We start from the raw sequence: 20,793 nt of genomic DNA, 5'->3' as shown, positions 1-20,793 counted from the left end.
GGGCACCATCAGTACAGAGCTTGCTCAGGAATGGCAGCAGGCAGGTGTGAGTGCATCTGCACGCACAATGAGGTGAAGAATTTTGGAGGATGGCCTGATGTCAAGAAGGGCAGCAAAGAAGCCACACTCCAGGAAAAACATCAGGGACAGACTGATATTCTGCAAAGGTACAGGGATTGAACTGCTGAGGACTGGGGTAAAGTAATTTTCTCTGATGAATCCCCTTTCCGATTGTTTGGGGCATCCGGAAAAATGCTTGTCCGGAGAAGACAAGGTGAGCGCTACCATCAGTCCTGTGTCATGCCAACAGTAAAGCATCCTGAGACCATTCATGTGTGGGGTTGCTTCTCAGCCAAGGGAGTGGGCTCACTCACAATTTTGCCTAAGAACACAGCAATGAATAAAGAATGGTACCAACACATCCACAGAGAGCAACTTCTCCCAACCATCCAGGAACAGTTTGGTGACGAACAATGCCTTTTCCAGCATGATGGAGCACCTTGCCATAAGGCAAAAGTGAAAACTAAGTAGCTCGGGGAACAAAACATTGATATTTTGGGTCCATGGCCAGGAAACTCCCCAGACCTTAATCCCATTGAGAATTTATGGTCAATCCTCAAGAGGTGGGTGGACAAACAAAAACCCACAAATTCTGACAAACTCCAAGCATTGATTATGCAAGAATGGGCTGCCATCAGTCAGGATGTGGCCCAGAAGTTAATTGACAGCATGCCAGGGCGGATTGCAGAGGTCTTGAAAAAGAAGGGTCAACACTGAAAATATTTTTCTCTTTGCATCAACTTCATGTAATTGTCAATAAAAGCCTTTGACACTTATGAAATGCTTGTAATTATACTTCAGTATTCCATAGTAACATCTGACAAAAAGACACTGAAGTAGCAAATATTTGTGATATTCTCAAAACTTTTGGCCACGACTGTACTGTACTGGTGTCCTGGTGTACTACCCACAGTAACGAGAAGAGTCAGTGCCTGAGTACCAAATGGAACCCTAATCCACATATTGGGGCGGCAGGTAGCGTAGTGGTTAGAGCCTTGGACTTGTAACCGAAAGGTTGCAAGATTGAATCCCCGAGCTGACAAGGTAAAAATCTGTCGTTCTGCCCCTGAACAAGGCAGTTAACCCACTGTTCCTAGGCCGTCATTGAAAATAATAATAAGTTGTTCTTAACTGACTAGCCTAGTTAAATAAAGGTATAAAATAAAATATTAGATACAATACTACTAGGTCTATATCCTGACTCTATAGGTCTATATCCTGACTCTATAGGTCTATGTCCTGACTCTATAGGTCTATATCCTGACTCTACTAAAAGGTCTATATCCTGACTATAGGTCTATGTCCTGACTCTATAGGTCTATGTCCTGACTCTATAGGTCTATGTCCTGACTCTATAGGTCTATATCCTGACTCTATAGGTCTATATCCTGAGTCTATAGGTCTATATCCTGAGTCTATAGGTCTATATCCTGAGTCTATAGGTCTATATCCTGACTCTATAGGTCTATATCCTGACTATAGGTCTATGTCCTGACTCTATAGGTCTATATCCTGACTCTATAGGTCTATATCCTGAGTCTATAGGTCTATATCCTGACTCTATAGGTCTATATCCTGAGTCTATAGGTCTATATCCTGACTCTATAGGTCTATATCCTGACCCTATAGGTCTATATCCTGACTCTATAGGGCTATATCCTGACTCTATAGGTCTATATCCTGACTCTATAGGTCTATATCCTGAGTCTATAGGTCTATATCCTGACTCTATAGGTCTATATCCTGACCCTATAGGTCTATATCCTGACTCTATAGGTCTATATCCTGACTCTATAGGTCTATATCCTGACTCTACTACAAGGTCTATATCCTGAGTCTATAGGTCTATGTCCTGACTCTATAGGTCTATATCCTGACTCTATAGGTCTATATCCTGATTCTATAGGTCTATGTCCTGACTTTATAGGTCTATGTCCTGACTCTATAGGTCTATATCCTGACTCTATTGGTCTATATCCTGACTCTATATGTCTATATCTAGACTCTACTACAAGGTCTATATCCTGACTATAGGTCTATATCCTGACTCTGTAGGTCTATATCCTTAGTCTATAGGTCTATGTCCTGACTCTATAGGTCTATATCCTAACTCTATAGGTCTATATCCTGACTCTATAGGTCTATATCCTGAGTCTATAGGTCTATATCCTGACTCTATAGGTCTATATCCTGAGTCTATAGGTCTATATCCTGACTCTATAGGTCTATATCCTGACCCTATAGGTCTATATCCTGACTCTATAGGTCTATATCCTGACTCTATAGGTCTATATCCTGACTCTACTACAAGGTCTATATCCTGAGTCTATAGGTCTATGTCCTGACTCTATAGGTCTATATCCTGAGTCTATAGGTCTATATCCTGACTCTATAGGTCTATATCCTGACCCTATAGGTGTATATCCTGACTCTATAGGTCTATATCCTGACTCTATAGGTCTATATCCTGACTCTACTACAAGGTCTATATCCTGAGTCTATAGGTCTATGTCCTGACTCTATAGGTCTATATCCTGACTCTATAGGTCTATATCCTGATTCTATAGGTCTATGTCCTGACTTTATAGGTCTATGTCCTGACTCTATAGGTCTATATCCTGACTCTATAGGTCTATATCCTGACTCTATAGGTCTATATCCTGACTCTATATGTCTATATCTAGACTCTACTACAAGGTCTATATCCTGACTATAGGTCTATATCCTGACTCTGTAGGTCTATATCCTGAGTCTATAGGTTTATGTCCTGACTCTATAGGTCTATATCCTGAGTCTATAGGTCTATATCCTGAGTCTATAGGTCTATGTCCTGACTCTATAGGTCTATATCCTGACTCTATAGGTCTATATCCTGACTCTATAGGTCTATATCCTGACTATAGGTCTATATCCTGACTCTATAGGTCTATATCCTGAGTCTATAGGTCTATGTCCTTACTCTATAGGTCTATATCCTGAGTCTATAGGTCTATGTCCTGACTCTATAGGTCTATATCCTGAGTCTATAGGTCTATGTCCTGACTCTATAGGTCTATATCCTGAGTCTATAGGTCTATGTCTTGACTCTATAGGTCTATATCCTGACTCTATACGTCTATATCCTGACTCTATAGGTCTATATCCTGAGTCTATAGGTCTATGTCCTGACTCTATAGGTCTATATCCTGAGTCTATAGGTCTATGTCCTGACTCTATAGGTCTATATCCTGACTCTATAGGTCTATATCCTGACTCTATAGGTCTATATCCTGAGTCTATAGGTCTATGTCCTGATTCTATAGGTCTATATCCTGAGTCTATAGGTCTATGTCCTGACTCTATAGGTATATATCCTGACTCTATACGTCTATATCCTGACTCTATAGGTCTATATCCTGAGTCTATAGGTCTATGTCCTGATTCTATAGGTCTATATCCTGAGTCTATAGGTCTATGTCCTGACTCTATAGGTCTATATCCTGACTCTATACGTCTATATCCTGACTCTATAGGTCTATGTCCTGACTCTACGACTGACAGGGGCAGAGAGAGAAGAGAGAGTGAAAGTGAGAGCGAGAGAGTGGGGAAATGTGTGTGTGTGTGTGTGTGTGTGTGTGCACGCTCTATCCTGTCTGGGCTGTATGGCGCATCTCGGCTCTACCAATCACTGCAGGGAATGCTCCCCACAGCTACGAGCAGAGGAGACTCTCGGCGTGTGAGCGTGTGTGTGATGCTCTGGTGCTGTGTGTGTGTGTTTTTGCGTGACGCTGTGAGACATCAATGAGCTTCTCTCCTCTCACACAGAGGGAGACAATTAAAACAGAATGCTTAATAAGTGTATATATATATATATATATATATATATATATATAGCTGTAGTCTGTTCTATTTGGAACCCGGACAGGAGGGCATTCTAAGGTTCTAACATTCTCCATCTTTTTCTGTCTCACTCTCTCCCTTTCCCCTCCTCTCTCTATCCCTGCCCGTCTCTTTCTCTCTCTCTCTCGCTCTCTCCTTCCCTCCCCCTTCTCTCTCCCTTTCCCCTCCTCTCTCTCTCTATCCCTCCCCGTCTCTTTCTCTCTCTCTCTCTCGCTCTCTCCTTCCCTCCCACTCTCTCTCCTTCCACCTCTCTCTCCTTCCCTCCCCCTTCTCTCCCTTTCCCCTCCTCTCTCTATCCCTTCCCCTCTCTTTCTCTCTTTCTCTCTCGCTCTCTCCTTCCCTCCCACCTCTCTCCTTCCCCTCCCCCTTCTCTCTCCCTTTCCCCTCCTCTCTCTATCCCTCCCCCTCTCTTCTCTCTCTCTCACTCTCTCCTTCCCTCCCACTCTCTCTCCTTCCCTCCCCCTTCTCTCTCCCTCCCTCCCTCCCCTCTCTCTCCCCCCCTCCCACTCTCTCCCTCCCCCTTTCTCCCCCCTAGTCTCCCCCCCAGTCTCTCTCTCTCTAACTGGTCTTTATCTGTTGTTATCAGCATCAGTTATCACCGACAGAGAGTTCAGAGAGTTGATAACGACAGACGATGTGTCTGATTTTATTTTATTAGGATCTCTTTCAGTCCTCATTTGAGCTAATGTTCCAAGAGTCCTTTAACATTCAAATACATTTGATAATACAATCATATGTTCATATATATATATATATATATATATATATATATATATATATATATATATATATATATATATATATATATATAAAACACACAGTGTTACACACAACAGACATACCACTCTACCGTAGTGACGAGATAAATACTATGGCAGTCTGTTCAGATAGATTGGTTCCTTCATCTACCATGGTCCTGCACAACCTTCCAATGTAGTATATTTAAATACTTCTAAAGTATTGTATGAATGTATATATTGAAACGTTTCTGGTTTTCAAGATAAATTATTCCATTTCTATTGCTCTAAAACGAAATCTTATTTCGCCTGTTTCTCTTTTCTGTCTGGATAATACATACAGTGGGGAGAACAAGTATTTGATACACTGCCGATGTTGCAGGTTTTCCTACTTACAAAGCATGTAGAGGTCTGTCATTTTTATCATAGGTACACTTCAACTGTGAGAGACGGAATCTAAAACAAAAATCCGGAAAATCACATTGTATGATTTTTAAGTAATTAATTTGCATTTTATTCATAAGTCTTGTCATAAGTCTTGTTGCTCATAATATGATCATCAATCCATTGGACAATAGCTTGTCTGGAAGAATGGGTGTTTACATTATCTCTCAGTAAATTAGTTTTGCTTTGTATAAAAAATAAATCTGTACAATGATTGGAAATATCAGCTGATTTTGTTATTGTTCTTCTGTCAACCTCCACACTAGATGGGTATGATGAGATAGATGTACCAAGTAAGACCTTCACTATATTCCAGACCTTTTTTTTTTTTACAATCAATGAGGAATTCAATAAGTCCTGATTTAAATCATCCTTTAGATAAATCCCAGGGTACATCACTCAAATCATTCAGACATTTCTCTTGACCACAATTCTTGGGGGGTTTCTTTGGAACCTTGGTGTTTATGGTTACGGTCATACTATTATGGTCTGTCCAGCTCACTGGCATTGACCAGGCCTTTGAGAATTGACCAGACCTTTGAGAATTGACCAGGCCTTTGAGATTTGACCAGGCCTTTGAGATTTGACCAGGCCTTTGAGCCTTTGAGCATTACAATGGTATACTACAGGAGATCAGATCAATGCACGTGTCTGAACGATGACCCAACTTATTTGATGATCTAGTAGTGTCATTAACCATTTGTTTCAAACCACAGCTCTCAGCATATCTCAATAATTTAACAAGTGGTGGAAAAAGTATTCAATTGTCATACTTGAGTAAAAGTAAAGATACCTTAATAGAAAATGACTCAAGTAAAAGTGAAAGCCACCCAGTAAAATACTACTTGAGTAAAAGTCTAAAAGTAGTTTGTTTTAAATATACTTAAGTATCAAAAGTTAATGTAATTTCTAAAATGTACTTAAGTATCAAAAATAAGAGCATGAATCCTTTCAAGTTCCTTATATTAAGCAAACCAGACGTCACAATTTTTATTTAATTTTTATTGACGGATAGCCAGGGCCACACCCTAACACTCAGACATTATTTACAAACAAAGCATGTGTGTTTAATGAGTCCTCCAGATCAGAGGCAGAGGATGACCAGGGATGTTCTCTGTTTAGTGAGTCCTCCAGATCAGAGGCAGTAGGGGTGACCAGGGATGTTCTCTGTTTAGTGAGTCCTCCAGATCAGAGGCAGAGGATGACCAGGGATGTTCTCTGTTTAATGAGTCCACCAGATCAGAGGCAGTAGGGATGACCAGGGATGTTCTCTGTTTAGCGAGTCCTCCAGATCAGAGACAGTAGGGATGACCAGGGATGTTCTCTGTTTAGTGAGTCCTCCAGATCAGAGGCAGTAGGGATGACCAGGGATGTTCTCTTTTTAGTGAGTCCTCCAGATCAGAGGCAGAGGATGACCAGGGATGTTCTCTGTTTAGTGAGTCCTCCAGATCAGAGGCAGTAGGGATGACCAGGGATGTTCTCTGTTTAATGAGTCCAGATCAGAGGCAGTAGGGATGACCAGGGATGTTCTCTGTTTAATGAGTCCTCCAGATTAGAGGCAGTAAGGATGACCAGGGATGTTCTCTGTTTAGTGAGTCCTCCAGATCAGAGGCAGTAAGGATGACCAGGGATGTTCTCTGTTTAGTGAGTCCTCCAGATCAAAGGCAGTAAGGATGAACAGGGATGTTCTCTGTTTAGTGAGTCCTCCAGATCAGAGGCAGTAGGGATGACCAGGGATGTTCTCTGTTTAGTGAGTCCTCCAGATCAGAGGCAGTAAGGATGACCAGGGATGTTCTCTGTTTAGTGAGTCCTCAAGATCAGAGGCAGTAGGGATGACCAGGGATGTTCTCTGTTTAGTGAGTCCTCCAGATCAGAGGCAGTAGGGGTGACCAGGGATGTTCTCTGTTTAGTGAGTCCTCCAGATCAGAGGCAGTAGGGATGACCAGGGATGTTCTCTGTTTAGTGAGTCCTCCAGATCAGAGGCAGTAGAGGTGACCAGGGATGTTCTCTGTTTAGTGAGTCCTCCAGATCAGAGGCAGTAGAGGTGACCAGGGATGTTCTCTGTTTAGTGAGTCCTCCAGATCAGAGGCAGTAGGGATGACCAGGGATGTTCTCTGTTTAGTGAGTCCTCCAGATCAGAGGCAGTAAGGATGACCAGGGATGTTCTCTGTTTAGTGAGTCCTCAAGATCAGAGGCAGTAGGGATGACCAGGGATGTTCTCTGTTTAGTGAGTCCTCAAGATCAGAGGCAGTAGGGATGACCAGGGATGTTCTCTGTTTAGTGAGTCCTCCAGATCAGAGGCAGTAGAGGTGACCAGGGATGTTCTCTGTTTAGTGAGTCCTCCAGATCAGAGGCAGTAGAGGTGACCAGGGATGTTCTCTGTTTAGTGAGTCCTCCAGATCAGAGGCAGTAGGGATGACCAGGGATGTTCTCTGTTTAGTGAGTCCTCCAGATCAGAGGCAGTAAGGATGACCAGGGATGTTCTCTGTTTAGTGAGTCCTCAAGATCAGAGGCAGTAGGGATGACCAGGGATGTTCTCTGTTTAGTGAGTCCTCCAGATCAGAGGCAGTAGAGGTGACCAGGGATGTTCTCTGTTTAGTGAGTCCTCCAGATCAGAGGCAGTAGAGGTGACCAGGGATGTTCTCTGTTTAGTGAGTCCTCAAGATCAGAGGCAGTAGGGATGACCAGGGATGTTCTCTGTTTAGTGAGTCCTCAAGATCAGAGGCAGTAGGGATGACCAGGGATGTTCTCTGTTTAGTGAGTCCTCAAGATCAGAGGCAGTAGGGATGACCAGGGATGTTCTCTGTTTAGTGAGTCCTCCAGATCAGAGGCAGTAGGGATGACCAGGGATGTTCTCTGTTTAGTGAGTCCACCAGATCAGAGGCAGTAGGGATGACCAGGGATGTTCTCTGTTTAGTGAGTCCTCCAGATCAGAGACAGTAAGGATGACCAGGGATGTTCTCTGTTTAGTGAGTCCTCCAGATCAGAGGCAGTAGGGATGACCAGGGATGTTCTCTGTTTAGTGAGTCCTCCAGATCAGAGGCAGTAGGGATGACCAGGGATGTTCTCTGTTTAGTGAGTCCACCAGATCAGAGGCAGTAGGGATGACCAGGGATGTTCTCTGTTTAGTGAGTCCTCCAGATCAGAGACAGTAAGGATGACCAGGGATGTTCTCTGTTTAGTAAGTCCTCCAGATCAGAGGCAGTAGGGATGACCAGGGATGTTCTCTGTTTAGTGAGTCCTCCAGATCAGAGGCAGTAGGGATGACCAGGGATGTTCTCTGTTTAGTGAGTCCTCCAGATCAGAGGCAGTAGGGATGACCAGGGATGTTCTCTGTTTAGTGAGTCCTCCAGATCAGAGGCAGTAGGGATGACCAGGGATGTTCTCTGTTTAGTGAGTCCTCCAGATCAGAGGCAGTAGGGATGACCAGGGATGTTCTCTGTTTAGTGAGTCCTCCAGATCAGAGGCAGTAGGGATGACCAGGGATGTTCTCTGTTTAGTGAGTCCTCCAGATCAGAGGCAGTAGGGATGACCAGGGATGTTCTCTGTTTAGTGAGTCCTCCAGATCAGAGGCAGTAGGGATGACCAGGGATGTTCTCTGTTTAGTGAGTCCTCCAGATCAGAGGCAGTAGGGATGACCAGGGATGTTCTCTGTTTAGTGAGTCCTCCAGATCAGAGGCAGTAGGGATGACCAGGGATGTTCTCTGTTTAGTGAGTCCACCAGATCAGAGGCAGTAGGGATGACCAGGGATGTTCTCTGTTTAGTGAGTCCTCCAGATCAGAGACAGTAAGGATGACCAGGGATGTTCTCTGTTTAGTAAGTCCTCCAGATCAGAGGCAGTAGGGATGACCAGGGATGTTCTCTGTTTAGTGAGTCCTCCAGATCAGAGGCAGTAGGGATGACCAGGGATGTTCTCTGTTTAGTGAGTCCTCCAGATCAGAGGCAGTAGGGATGACCAGGGATGTTCTCTGTTTAGTGAGTCCTCCAGATCAGAGGCAGTAGGGATGACCAGGGATGTTCTCTGTTTAGTGAGTCCTCCAGATCAGAGGCAGTAGGGATGACCAGGGATGTTCTCTGTTTAGTGAGTCCTCCAGATCAGAGGCAGTAGGGATGACCAGGGATGTTCTCTGTTTAGTGAGTCCTCCAGATCAGAGGCAGTAGGGATGACCAGGGATGTTCTCTTGATAAGTGTGGGAATTGGACTTCTCAAAATGTAACGAGTAGTTTGGGTATCATGGAAAATGTATGGAGTAAAAAGTACATTATTTTCTTTAGGAAGGTATTGAAGTAAAAGTTAAAGTTAAAAAAAATATATATAAAAAGTAAACTGAAGTACAGATACCCCCCCAAAAAACTACTGAAGTAGTATTTTAAAGTATTTTTACTTAAGTACTTTACACCCCTGTAATTTAGTAAAATTTGAATTATTCTGATCCTTTCCCTTTAAATTATAATCCCCCAAGATAAATACATCTCTGTTACTGTCTGTGGCCTGGTCAAACCCAGTACATAAGTCATCCACATAACACACCTTAGAGCCAAAATGGCTGCCTGGTGAGGCAGATGTACTTGAGCCCGTAGTGACATACATTAAGGTCATCCCGCCTCTTAAAATGTATATGATTCTGAATGTGCAACACTACACCACCACTATTCTCTCATCCTGTCCTTTCTTAAGTAGACTATATCAGCAGCATGTTAAATTTGCCCATCATTAATGGATGCATCCAAATGTTTTTTTTTTTTCGGGTTAAAGCTAAAATATGAATATTATTCATGTTGACCAAGTTAAATAATAACCTCATGTATTTTGTTAGGAAGGCTACATCCCATTAACCTGAGCTATATGCAGCCCTTTCCTCCTTGTCAAGCGGAGATCAATAGAGCACGTATTGGTCATAGTTGAAGTCACGTGTGTTTAGATAATGAGGTAGCTTTCAGGTTGTGTCAGGTCCTTTTTGTATTTCGTTTTTATTTATTGAACCTTTATTTAACCCAGGCAAGTCAGTTACGAACAAATTCTTATTTACAATCACTGGCTACTGGTCCCGTGTGGCTCAGTTGGTAGAGCATGGTGTTTGCAATGCCAGGGTTGTGGGTTCGAGTCCCATGGGGGACCAGTACGGAGAAAAAATATATATATATATACGAGATGTATGCATTCACTACTGTAAGTCGCTCTGGATAAGAGTGTCTGCTAAATGACTAAAATGTCATGTAAATGTACCGGGGAACAGTGGGTTAATTAACTGCTTTGTTCAGGGGCAGAAGGACAGATTTTTGCCAGCTCGGGGATTCGGTCCAGTAACCTTTTCTGTTACTGGCCCAACGCTCTAACCACTAGACTACCTGCCGCCCCGTCATTCAGTAGAGAGGCAAACCACTAGGCTACCTGCCGCCCCGTCATTCAGTAGAGAGGCAAATACACCGCTGGTGTTGAAACCCTGAGATGGAAATATCTGTTGTGTTTTCACTGATGATGCTTCCACTGGATACAATCCTCTTAGGTAATGTGATGTATAGCTGATGATTGGACCACTAGCACAGTAATAACCACCCTAGTCCTGTGTTGACACCTAGCTAGCTGTGGTTTGTCTTAGTGGCAGTTAATCATAATCATAATCACATAACCATTCTATTCCTGTGTTGACAACTAGCTAGCTGTGGTTTGTCCTAGTGGCAGTTAATCATTTTGATGATCACATGACCATTCTATTCCATGACCCACTGGTCAGTATTGCTGCTGCAGTCTGATAACTCATAATAACACCACCAGTTAATCACTGCAGTCTGATAACTCTCATAATAACACCACCAGTTAATCACTGCAGTCTGATAACTCATAATAACACCACCAGTTAATCACTGCAGTCTGATAACTCATAATAACACCACCAGTTAATCACTGCAGTCTGATAACTCATAATAACACCACCAGTTAATCACTACAGTCTGATAACTCATAATAACACCACCAGTTAATCACTGCAGTCTGATAACTCATAATAACACCACCAGTTAATCACTGCAGTCTGATAACTCATAATAACACCACCAGTTAATCACTGCAGTCTGATAACTCTCATAATAACACCACCAGTTAATCACTGCAGTCTGATAACTCATAATAACACCACCAGTTAATCACTGCAGTCTGATAACTCTCATAATAACACCACCAGTTAATCACTGCAGTCTGATAACTCATAATAACACCACCAGTTAATCACTGCAGTCTGATAACTCATAATAACACCACCAGTTAATCACTACAGTCTGATAACTCATAATAACACCACCAGTTAATCACTGCAGTCTGATAACTCATAATAACACCACCAGTTAATCACTGCAGTCTGATAACTCTCATAATAACACCACCAGTTAATCACTGCAGTCTGATAACTCATAATAACACCACCAGTTAATCACTGCAGTCTGATAACTCATAATAACACCACCAGTTAATCACTGCAGTCTGATAACTCTCATAATAACACCACCAGTTAATCACTGCAGTCTGATAACTCATAATAACACCACCAGTTAATCACTGCAGTCTGATAACTCATAATAACACCACCAGTTAATCACTACAGTCTGATAACTCATAATAACACCACCAGTTAATCACTGCAGTCTGATAACTCTCATAATAACACCACCAGTTAATCACTGCAGTCTGATAACTCATAATAACACCACCAGTTAATCACTGCAGTCTGATAACTCATAATAACACCACCAGTTAATCACTGCAGTCTGATAACTCTCATAATAACACCACCAGTTAATCACTGCAGTCTGATAACTCATAATAACACCACCAGTTAATCACTGCAGTCTGATAACTCATAATAACACCACCAGTTAATCACTACAGTCTGATAACTCATAATAACACCACCAGTTAATCACTGCAGTCTGATAACTCTCATAATAACACCACCAGTTAATCACTGCAGTCTGATAACTCATAATAACACCACCAGTTAATCACTACAGTCTGATAACTCATAATAACACCACCAGTTAATCACTGCAGTCTGATAACTCTCATTATAACACCACCAGTTAATCACTGCAGTCTGATAACTCATAATAACACCACCAGTTAATCACTGCAGTCTGATAACTCATAATAACACCACCAGTTAATCACTACAGTCTGATAACTCATAATAACACCACCAGTTAATCACTGCAGTCTGATAACTCATAATAACACCACCAGTTAATCACTGCAGTCTGATAACTCATAATAACACCACCAGTTAATCACTGCAGCCTGATAACTCTCATTATAACACCACCAAATAGACAGAGAGAGAAAGGGAGACTAAGGGGGAGAGAGGAAGATATGGAGATAGAGGCAGACCGGGAAGTTAATTATTCAAAGAAATTCATAGAAACGTTTAATTATTAAACCCAGAGGAAAAACAAGAACAACTCATGACCAATTAAATCGGTATCATTAAGCAGTAACACATTATTACAACTACTACTATTACTATTATTACTATTATAATAATAATAATAATTCTTATTTTGTTATTGGTACTCCAAATAGTAGTGGTATGTTAGTAGGTGTGATGGTAACAGTAGTAGTTTAATGATGGGGGTGATGGTGGTGGTATCAGTAGTAGTAGTAGTGGTAGCTGTAGTAATGTTGACGGTGTTTGTAGTACTGATGTAGTGGTGAAGTTGACAGTTAGTTATAGTTATAGTAGGTAGAGATATTTCAGGTATAAATACTACTAGTGGTAGAAGAGATATGAGAGGTATAAATGATACTAGTGGTAATGGTAGTAGAGATATTAGAGGTATAAATGATACTAGTGGTAATGGTAGTAGAGATATTAGAGGTATAAATGATACTAGTGGTAATGGTAGTAGAGATATTAGAGGTATAAATGATACTAGTGGTAATGGTAGTAGAGATATTAGAGGTATAAATACTACTAGTGGTAGAAGAGATATTAGAGGTATAAATGATACTAGTGGTAATGGTAGTAGAGATATTAGAGGTATAAATACTACTAGTGGTAGTAGAGATATTAGAGGTATAAATGATACTAGTGGTAGGGATAGTTGTAGTATTAGTGTTAATTTATTTTTACATTTTATTTTATTTCAATTTCATTTAACCAGGTAGGCTAGTTGAGAACAAGTTCTCATTTGCATCTGCGACCTGGCCAAGATAAAGCAAAGCAGTGTGACACAAACAACAACACATAGTTACACATGGAACAAACAACAACACTGGATTACACGTGGAATAAACAACAACACAGAGTTACACATGGAGTAAACAACAACACAGAGTTACACATGGAGTAAACAACAACACAGAGTTACACATGGAGTAAACAACAACACTGGGTTACACATGGAGTAAACAACAACACTGGGTTACACATGGAGTAAACAACAACACAGAGTTACACATGGAGTAAACAACAACACAGAGTTACACATGGAGTAAACAACAACACTAGGTTACACATGGAGTAAACAACAACACTGGGTTACACATGGATTAAACAACAACACAGAGTTACACATGGAGTAAACAACAACACAGAGTTACACATGGAGTAAACAACAACACAGAGTTACACATGGAACAAACAACAACACTGGGTTACACATGGAGTAAACAACAACACAGAGTTACACATGGAGTAAACAACAACACAGAGTTACACATGGAGTAAACAACAACACTGGGTTACACATGGAGTAAACAACAACACTGGGTTACACATGGAGTAAACAACAACACAGAGTTACACATGTAGTAAACAACAACACAGAGTTACACATGGAGTAAACAACAACACTGGGTTACACATGGAGTAAACAACAACACAGAGTTACACATGGAGTAAACAACAACACTGGGTTACACATGGAGTATACAACAACACTGGGTTACACATGGAGTAAACAACAACACAGAGTTACACATGGAGTAAACAACAACACAGAGTTACACATGGAGTAAACAACAACACAGAGTTGCACATGGAGTAAACAACAACACTGGGTTACACATGGAGTAAACAACAACACAGAGTTAAACATGGAGTAAACAACAACACTGGGTTACACATGGAGTAAACAAAAACACTGGGTTACACATGGAGTAAACAACAACACAGAGTTACACATGGAGTAAACAACAACACTGGGTTACACATGGAGTAAACAACAACACAGAGTTACACATGGAGTAAACAACAACACAGAGTTATACATGGAGTAAACAACAACACAGAGTTACACATGGAGTAAACAACAACACAGAGTTACACATGGAGTAAACAACAACACAGAGTTACACATGGAGTAAACAACAACACAGAGTTACACATGGAGTAAACAACAACACAGAGTTACACATGGAGTAAACAACAACACAGAGTTACACATGGAGTAAACAACAACACAGAGTTACACATGGAGTAAACAACAACACTGGGTTACACATGGAGTAAACAACAACACAGAGTTACACATGGAGTAAACAACAACACAGAGTTACACATGGAGTAAACAACAACACAGAGTTACACATGGAGTAAACAACAACACAGAGTTACACATGGAGTAAACAACAACACAGAGTTACACATGGAGTAAACAACAACACTGGGTTACACATGGAGTAAACAACAACACAGAGTTACACATGGAGTAAACAACAACACAGAGTTACACATGGAGTAAACAACAACACAGAGTTACACATGGAGTAAACAACAACACAGAGTTACACATGGAGTAAACAACAACACAGAGTTACACATGGAGTAAACAACAACACTGGGTTACACATGGAGTAAACAACAACACTGGGTTATACATGGAGTAAACAACAACACAGAGTTACACATGGAGTAAACAACAACACTGGGTTACACATGGAGTAAACAACAACACAGAGTTACACATGGAGTAAACAACAACACAGAGTTACACATGGAGTAAACAACAACACAGAGTTACACATGGAGTAAACAACAACACAGAGTTACACATGGAGTAAACAACAACACAGAGTTACACATGGAACATACAACATCACAGGGTTGTATGAGTTGTAGTGGTGGTAGCATTTATTTTAGTAGTAATAATAGTAGCATGTTCATTTTCCATGTTTATCCTTTAATCGTCCGTATTATTTATTATATTTTGTATTACAATGTTATTATTGTCTTGTTGTTATTTCTATTATGTATTTATTTGTACAATTACATTTTTATTATCACTATTTGTACCCATTGATTTTCATGTAAAAAAATAAAACTGCTTGAATTTGAATTTGAGAGAGAGAGAGAGAGAAAGAGAGAGAGACAGGGAGGGAGAGGAAGAAATAAAAAGAGGAGAGAAACATAAAGAGAGAGAGGGAGAGGAAGAGAGATGGGTAAGGGAGGAAGAGGGAGAGGAGTAAGACCAAGATCACGTCAAATCAAATTGTATTCGTCACATGCTTCGTTAACAACAGGTGCAGACTAACAGTGAACTGCTTACGGGCCCTTACCAACAACGCAGAGAGAAAGAGAAAGATAAATAATAGAAAAGTAATAACACGTAAAAGTAATAATAAATACATAATCAGATAGGTGTTCCTCTTAACCAGGTGGGAAAAGGCAGCATGGAGTGCAATAGAGATTGCATCATCTGTGGATCTGTTGGGGCGGTATACGATTTGGAGTGGGTCCAGTGTGTCTGGGATGATGGTGTTGATGTGAGCCATGACCAGCATTTCATGGCTACAGACGTGAGTGCTACCGGGCGATAGTCATTTAGACAGGTTACCTTGGCGTTCTTAGGCACAGGGACTACGGTGGTCTGCTTGAAACATGTTGGTATTACACACTGGGTCAGAGACATGTTGAATATGTCAGTGAAGACACTTGCGAGCTGGTTAGAGCAAGCTCTGAGTATGCGTCCTGGTAATTCATGTTGACGCTTCTGGTTGGGGTATGTACGTAAGGTCACTGTGGAGATGACGTCGTCGATGCACTTATTGATGAAGCCAGTGACTGATGTGGTGTACTCCTCAATGCCATCAGAAGAATCCCGGAACCTATTCCAGTCTGTGCTAGCGAAACAGTCCTGTAGTTTAGCATCCGCTTCCTGTTTGAGTTTTTGTTTGCAAGCAGAAATCAGGAGGATAGAGTTATGGTCAGATATGCCAAATGGAGGGCAGGGGAAAGCTTTGTATGTGTTTCTGTGTGTGGAGTAAAGGTGGTCTAGAGTTTTTTTTTCCCTCTGGTTGCACATTTAACATGCTGATAGAAATTTGGTAAAACGGATTTAAGTTTCCCTGCATTGAAGTCCCCGGCTACTAGGAGCGCCGTAAATTTAAAGTAAACAAGTACATTTGATCTACAGTTTTGTCACCTCTAGTTGCACAGGTGACCTGCTGGTAGAAATGTTACTGCATTCAAATCATAGGCCACTAGGAGCGCTGCTTGTTGAGTGCGGTCTTAGTGTCAGCATCAGTTTGTGGTGGTAAATAGACAGCTAAGAAAAATATAGATGAAAACTCTCTCTGTAAATAGTGTGGTCTACAGCTTATCATGAGGTGTTCTATCACAGGCGAGCAGAACCTCGAACATTCCCTAATATTAGAGATTGTGCACAAGCTGTTGTTAACAAAGATGCACACACACCTCCCCCTTAACCTATCCATATCCAACACTGCTGCATGGCCTTAACGATACATAGAAAAGCCAGATAGATGAGAAACATACAGAAACATATATTACAGTTTTTCAGGTCCCATTGAAAAGGAGCTTGTCCAGTTTGTTGTCCAGTGCATTTGCCAATGGAATGGAGGGTAGAGTTGGATTATTTATTTGCTGATGTAGTTTCATCTCTGGGATCGGGGCCTGGTCCAGTATCTGGGATCGGGGCCTGGTCCAGTCTCTGGGATCGGGGCCTGGTCCAGTATCTGGGATCGGGGCCTGGTCCAGTCTCTGGGATCGGGGCCTGGTCCGGGGTGAGCAGTATGTCCTGCACCCCCGACACCTCGAAGTAGAAATCTTATTCCAAATCAAGGTTAGTGATCGCTGTGCTGACGTCCAGAAGTTATTTGCGGTCATAGGAAACGATTCCGGAAACATTATATATATATATATATATATATATAGATAGATATATATATATATATATATAGATATATATATATCGTATATATATATATATATATATAGAGAGAGAGAGAGAGAGAGAGAGAGAGAGAGAGACATAAAATAGGACATTTGACGTTTGAAAACAGAACAGGTTTAATCAGGTGGTCTTTCCCTCATTTCCTCTATTAAAACACCAAACTAAACGACCAATCAGGATTCTTTCTCACTGCCTTTTCTTTCTCCCAACAGGCTTAACAGGAGATGACCTAGATAAGAGGAAAGAAGTGTTTGGGGAAAACCTTATACCTCCAAAGAAGCCAAAAACCTTCCTCCAGTTAGTTTGGGAAGCTCTGCAGGACGTGACTCTGATCATCCTGGAGGTGGCTGCCTTGATCTCTCTGGGACTGTCCTTCTATCAGCCTCCGGGAGGGGACAGCGGAGAGTGTGAGTACTGAGACGCGTACATATGCACACGTGGAGATATACGTACACGTACTATCCTATTGTGTTAAATCTAAAGGTAATATTTGGTGAATTTCAACTAAAGACTTAACCTGGTGTTTTACCATAAAGGCCCAGACTTTAGTGTTTCAAATCAAATCAAGTTTTATTGGTGACGTGGTTAGCAGATGTTATTGCGAGTGTAGCGAAATGCTTGTGTTCTGGAATCTAACAATTTCACAAAAACTACCTAATACACACAAATCTAAGTAAAGGAATGGAATAAGAATATATACATATAAATATATGGATGAGCAATGACAGAGCGGCATAGGCAAGATGCAATAGATGGTATAAAATACAGTATATACATATGAGATGAGTAATGCAAGATATGTTAACATTATTAAAGTGACTAGTGTTCCATTTATTAAAGTGGCCAATGATTTCAAGTCTGTATGTAGGCAGCAGCCTCTCTGTGTTAGTGATGGCTGTTTAACAGTCTGATGGCCTTGAGATAGAAACTATGTTTCAGTCTCTCGTTCCCAGCTGGCTGTATGGATGGGGACAGTATATCCAGAGAGAGCCATGATTACATGAAACAGAGTATGTTACAGTCCCTGATATCTATCTGGAAGGAGATCCTCGCCCTGAGCTTATCTACTTCATTGTCCAGCGACTGAACATTAGCGAGTAATATACTTGGAAGCGGTGCATGGTGTGCACGCCTCCTGCTTCGGACTAAAAGTACACTCCGAATAGCTCTTTTCCGCCGGCGGTGTATTGGAGCAGCCTCTGGGACGAGTTAAATCGCCTTAAAAGATACGAACAAAGGATACAATTCAGGAAAGTTGTATTCCTGGTCAAAATGCTGGTGAGTTACCGCTTTTCTGATAACCAAAAGTTATTTTCCGTCTGTATGTAATAATGCAAAGAACATTCCGGGCTAATAACAGTAAAAAAAATACTGCAAAGGAGACTGAAACGAGGCGTCTATGTACATCGGCACCATCTTATGAAGAGGCGTCATCTGCTTTTCCCAGCATTTTCTGAGCCTAAACTGACGCACCGTCAACAACACATAACACCTCATATAATTCTGTCCAAAAACAAAAGAACATTTCTCTTACCAAGTGGCATAAAGGCTATTTATGTGAATTTGACTTAATCCTGCCTAATTGGCGGGCTGGTGCTGGTCACAATGTTTATGTAGGCTCTAGTGTTATATTTTGGAAACTGTGCTAGGGCTGACATAGCTAGGGCTGACACTGAGCACTTGTGAAGAGCAGAATTAACAACCTCTGCATCATCAAGACTCTTGCTTTGTGAGAAGGTGTTAACTGTGGTAGGTGTTACCCCATGTTCACAGTTAGCCATTGTTATATAAATGCAAGCTGAAAAATACGTGTCCTGGCTTTGGCCCCAAGTGAGAGCAGGTCCACTGAGACTCTGGAGCCGGGCTTTGGAGGTGGAAACAAACTATCGCCCTGTAACACTTACAGTGAGGGGAAAAAAGTATTTGATCCCCTGCTGATTTTGTACGTTTGCCCACTGACAAAGAAATGATCAGTCTATAATTTTAATGGTAGTTTTATTTGAACAGTAGAGACAGAATAACAACAAAATAATCCAGAAAAACGCATGTCAAAAATGTTATTAAATGATTTGCATTTCAATGAGGGAAATAAGTATTTGACCCCTCTGCAAAACATGACTTAGTACTTGGTGGAAAAACCCTTGTTGGCAATCACAGAGGTCAGACGTTTCTTGTAGTTGGCCACCAGGTTTGCACACATCTCAGGAGGGATTTTGTCCCACTCCTCTTTGCAGATCTTCTCCAAGTCATTAAGGTTTCGAGGCTGACGTTTGGCAACTCGAACCTTCAGCTCCCTCCACAGATTTTCTATGGGATTAAGGTCTGGAGACTGGCTTGGCCACTCCAGGACCTTAATGTGCTTCTTCTTGAGCCACTCCTTTATTGCCTTGGCCGTGTGTTTTGGGTCATTGTCATACTGGAATACCCATCCACGACCCATTTTCAATGCCCTGGCTGAGGGAAGGAGGTTCTCACCCAAGATTTGACGGTACATGGCCCCGTCCATTGTCCCTTTGATGCGGTGAAGTTGTCCTGTCCCCTTAGCAGAAAAACACCCCCAAAGCATAATGTTTCCACCTCCATGTTTGACGGTGGGGATGGTGTTCTTGGGGTCATAGGCAGCATTCCTCCTCCTCCAAACACGGCGAGTTGAGTTGATGCCAAAGAGCTCCATTTTGGTCTCATCTGACCACAACACTTTCACCCAGTTGTCCTCTGAATCATTCAGATGTTCATTGGCAAACTTCAGACGGGCATGTATATGTGCTTTCTTGAGCAGGGGGACTGCTGCAGGATTTCAGTCCTTCACGGCGTAGTGTGTTACCAATTGTTTTCTTGGTGACTATGGTCCCAGCTGCCTTGAGATCATTGACAAGATCCTCCCGTGTATTTCTGGGCTGATTACTCACCGTTGTCATGATCATTGGAACTCCACGAGGTGAGATCTTGCATGGAGCCCCAGGCCGAGGGAGATTGACAGTTCTTTTGTGTTTCTACCATTTGCGAATAATCACACCAACTGTTGTCACCTTCTCACCAAGCTGCTTGGCAGCTTAGTGAGAAGCCCATTCCAGCCTTGTGTAGGTCTACAATCTTGTCCCTGACATCCTTGGAGAGCTCTTTGGTCTTGGCCATGGTGGAGAGTTTGGAATCTGATTGATTGATTGCTTCTGTGGACAGGGGTATTTTATACAGGTACAAACTGAGATTAGGAGCACTCCCTTTAAGAGTGTGCTCCTAATCTCAACTCGTTACCTGTATAAAAGACACCTGGGAGCCAGAAATCTTTCTTATTGAGAGGGGGTCAAATACTTATTTCCCTCATTAAAATGCAAATCAATTTATAACATTTTTTACATGCATTTTTCTGGATTTTTGTTGTTGTTAATCTGTCTCTCACTGTTCAAATAAACCTACCATTAAAATTATTGACTGATCATTTCTTTGTCAGTGGGCAAATGTACAAAATCAGCAGGGGATCAAATACTT

General features: G+C 41.6%; 1 protein-coding gene across 1 annotated transcript in view; it reads left to right on the top strand.

Moving 5' to 3' along the window:
• Positions 1–20,793, top strand: part of LOC115207212 (plasma membrane calcium-transporting ATPase 2) — a gene marked incomplete in the record, with an annotated part of 205,447 nt that overhangs the window by 35,159 nt on the left and 149,495 nt on the right. Inside the window, 1 exon segment of the mRNA XM_029774185.1 lies at positions 17,517–17,711. Within this exon segment, the coding sequence (XP_029630045.1) occupies positions 17,517–17,711 (195 nt within the window).

This window comes from Salmo trutta, chromosome 14, assembly GCF_901001165.1.
Source record: "Salmo trutta chromosome 14, fSalTru1.1, whole genome shotgun sequence".
In the NCBI taxonomy this organism is placed as follows: Eukaryota; Metazoa; Chordata; class Actinopteri; order Salmoniformes; family Salmonidae; genus Salmo; species Salmo trutta.
This window is presented reverse-complemented; position numbering and strand designations above follow the sequence as displayed.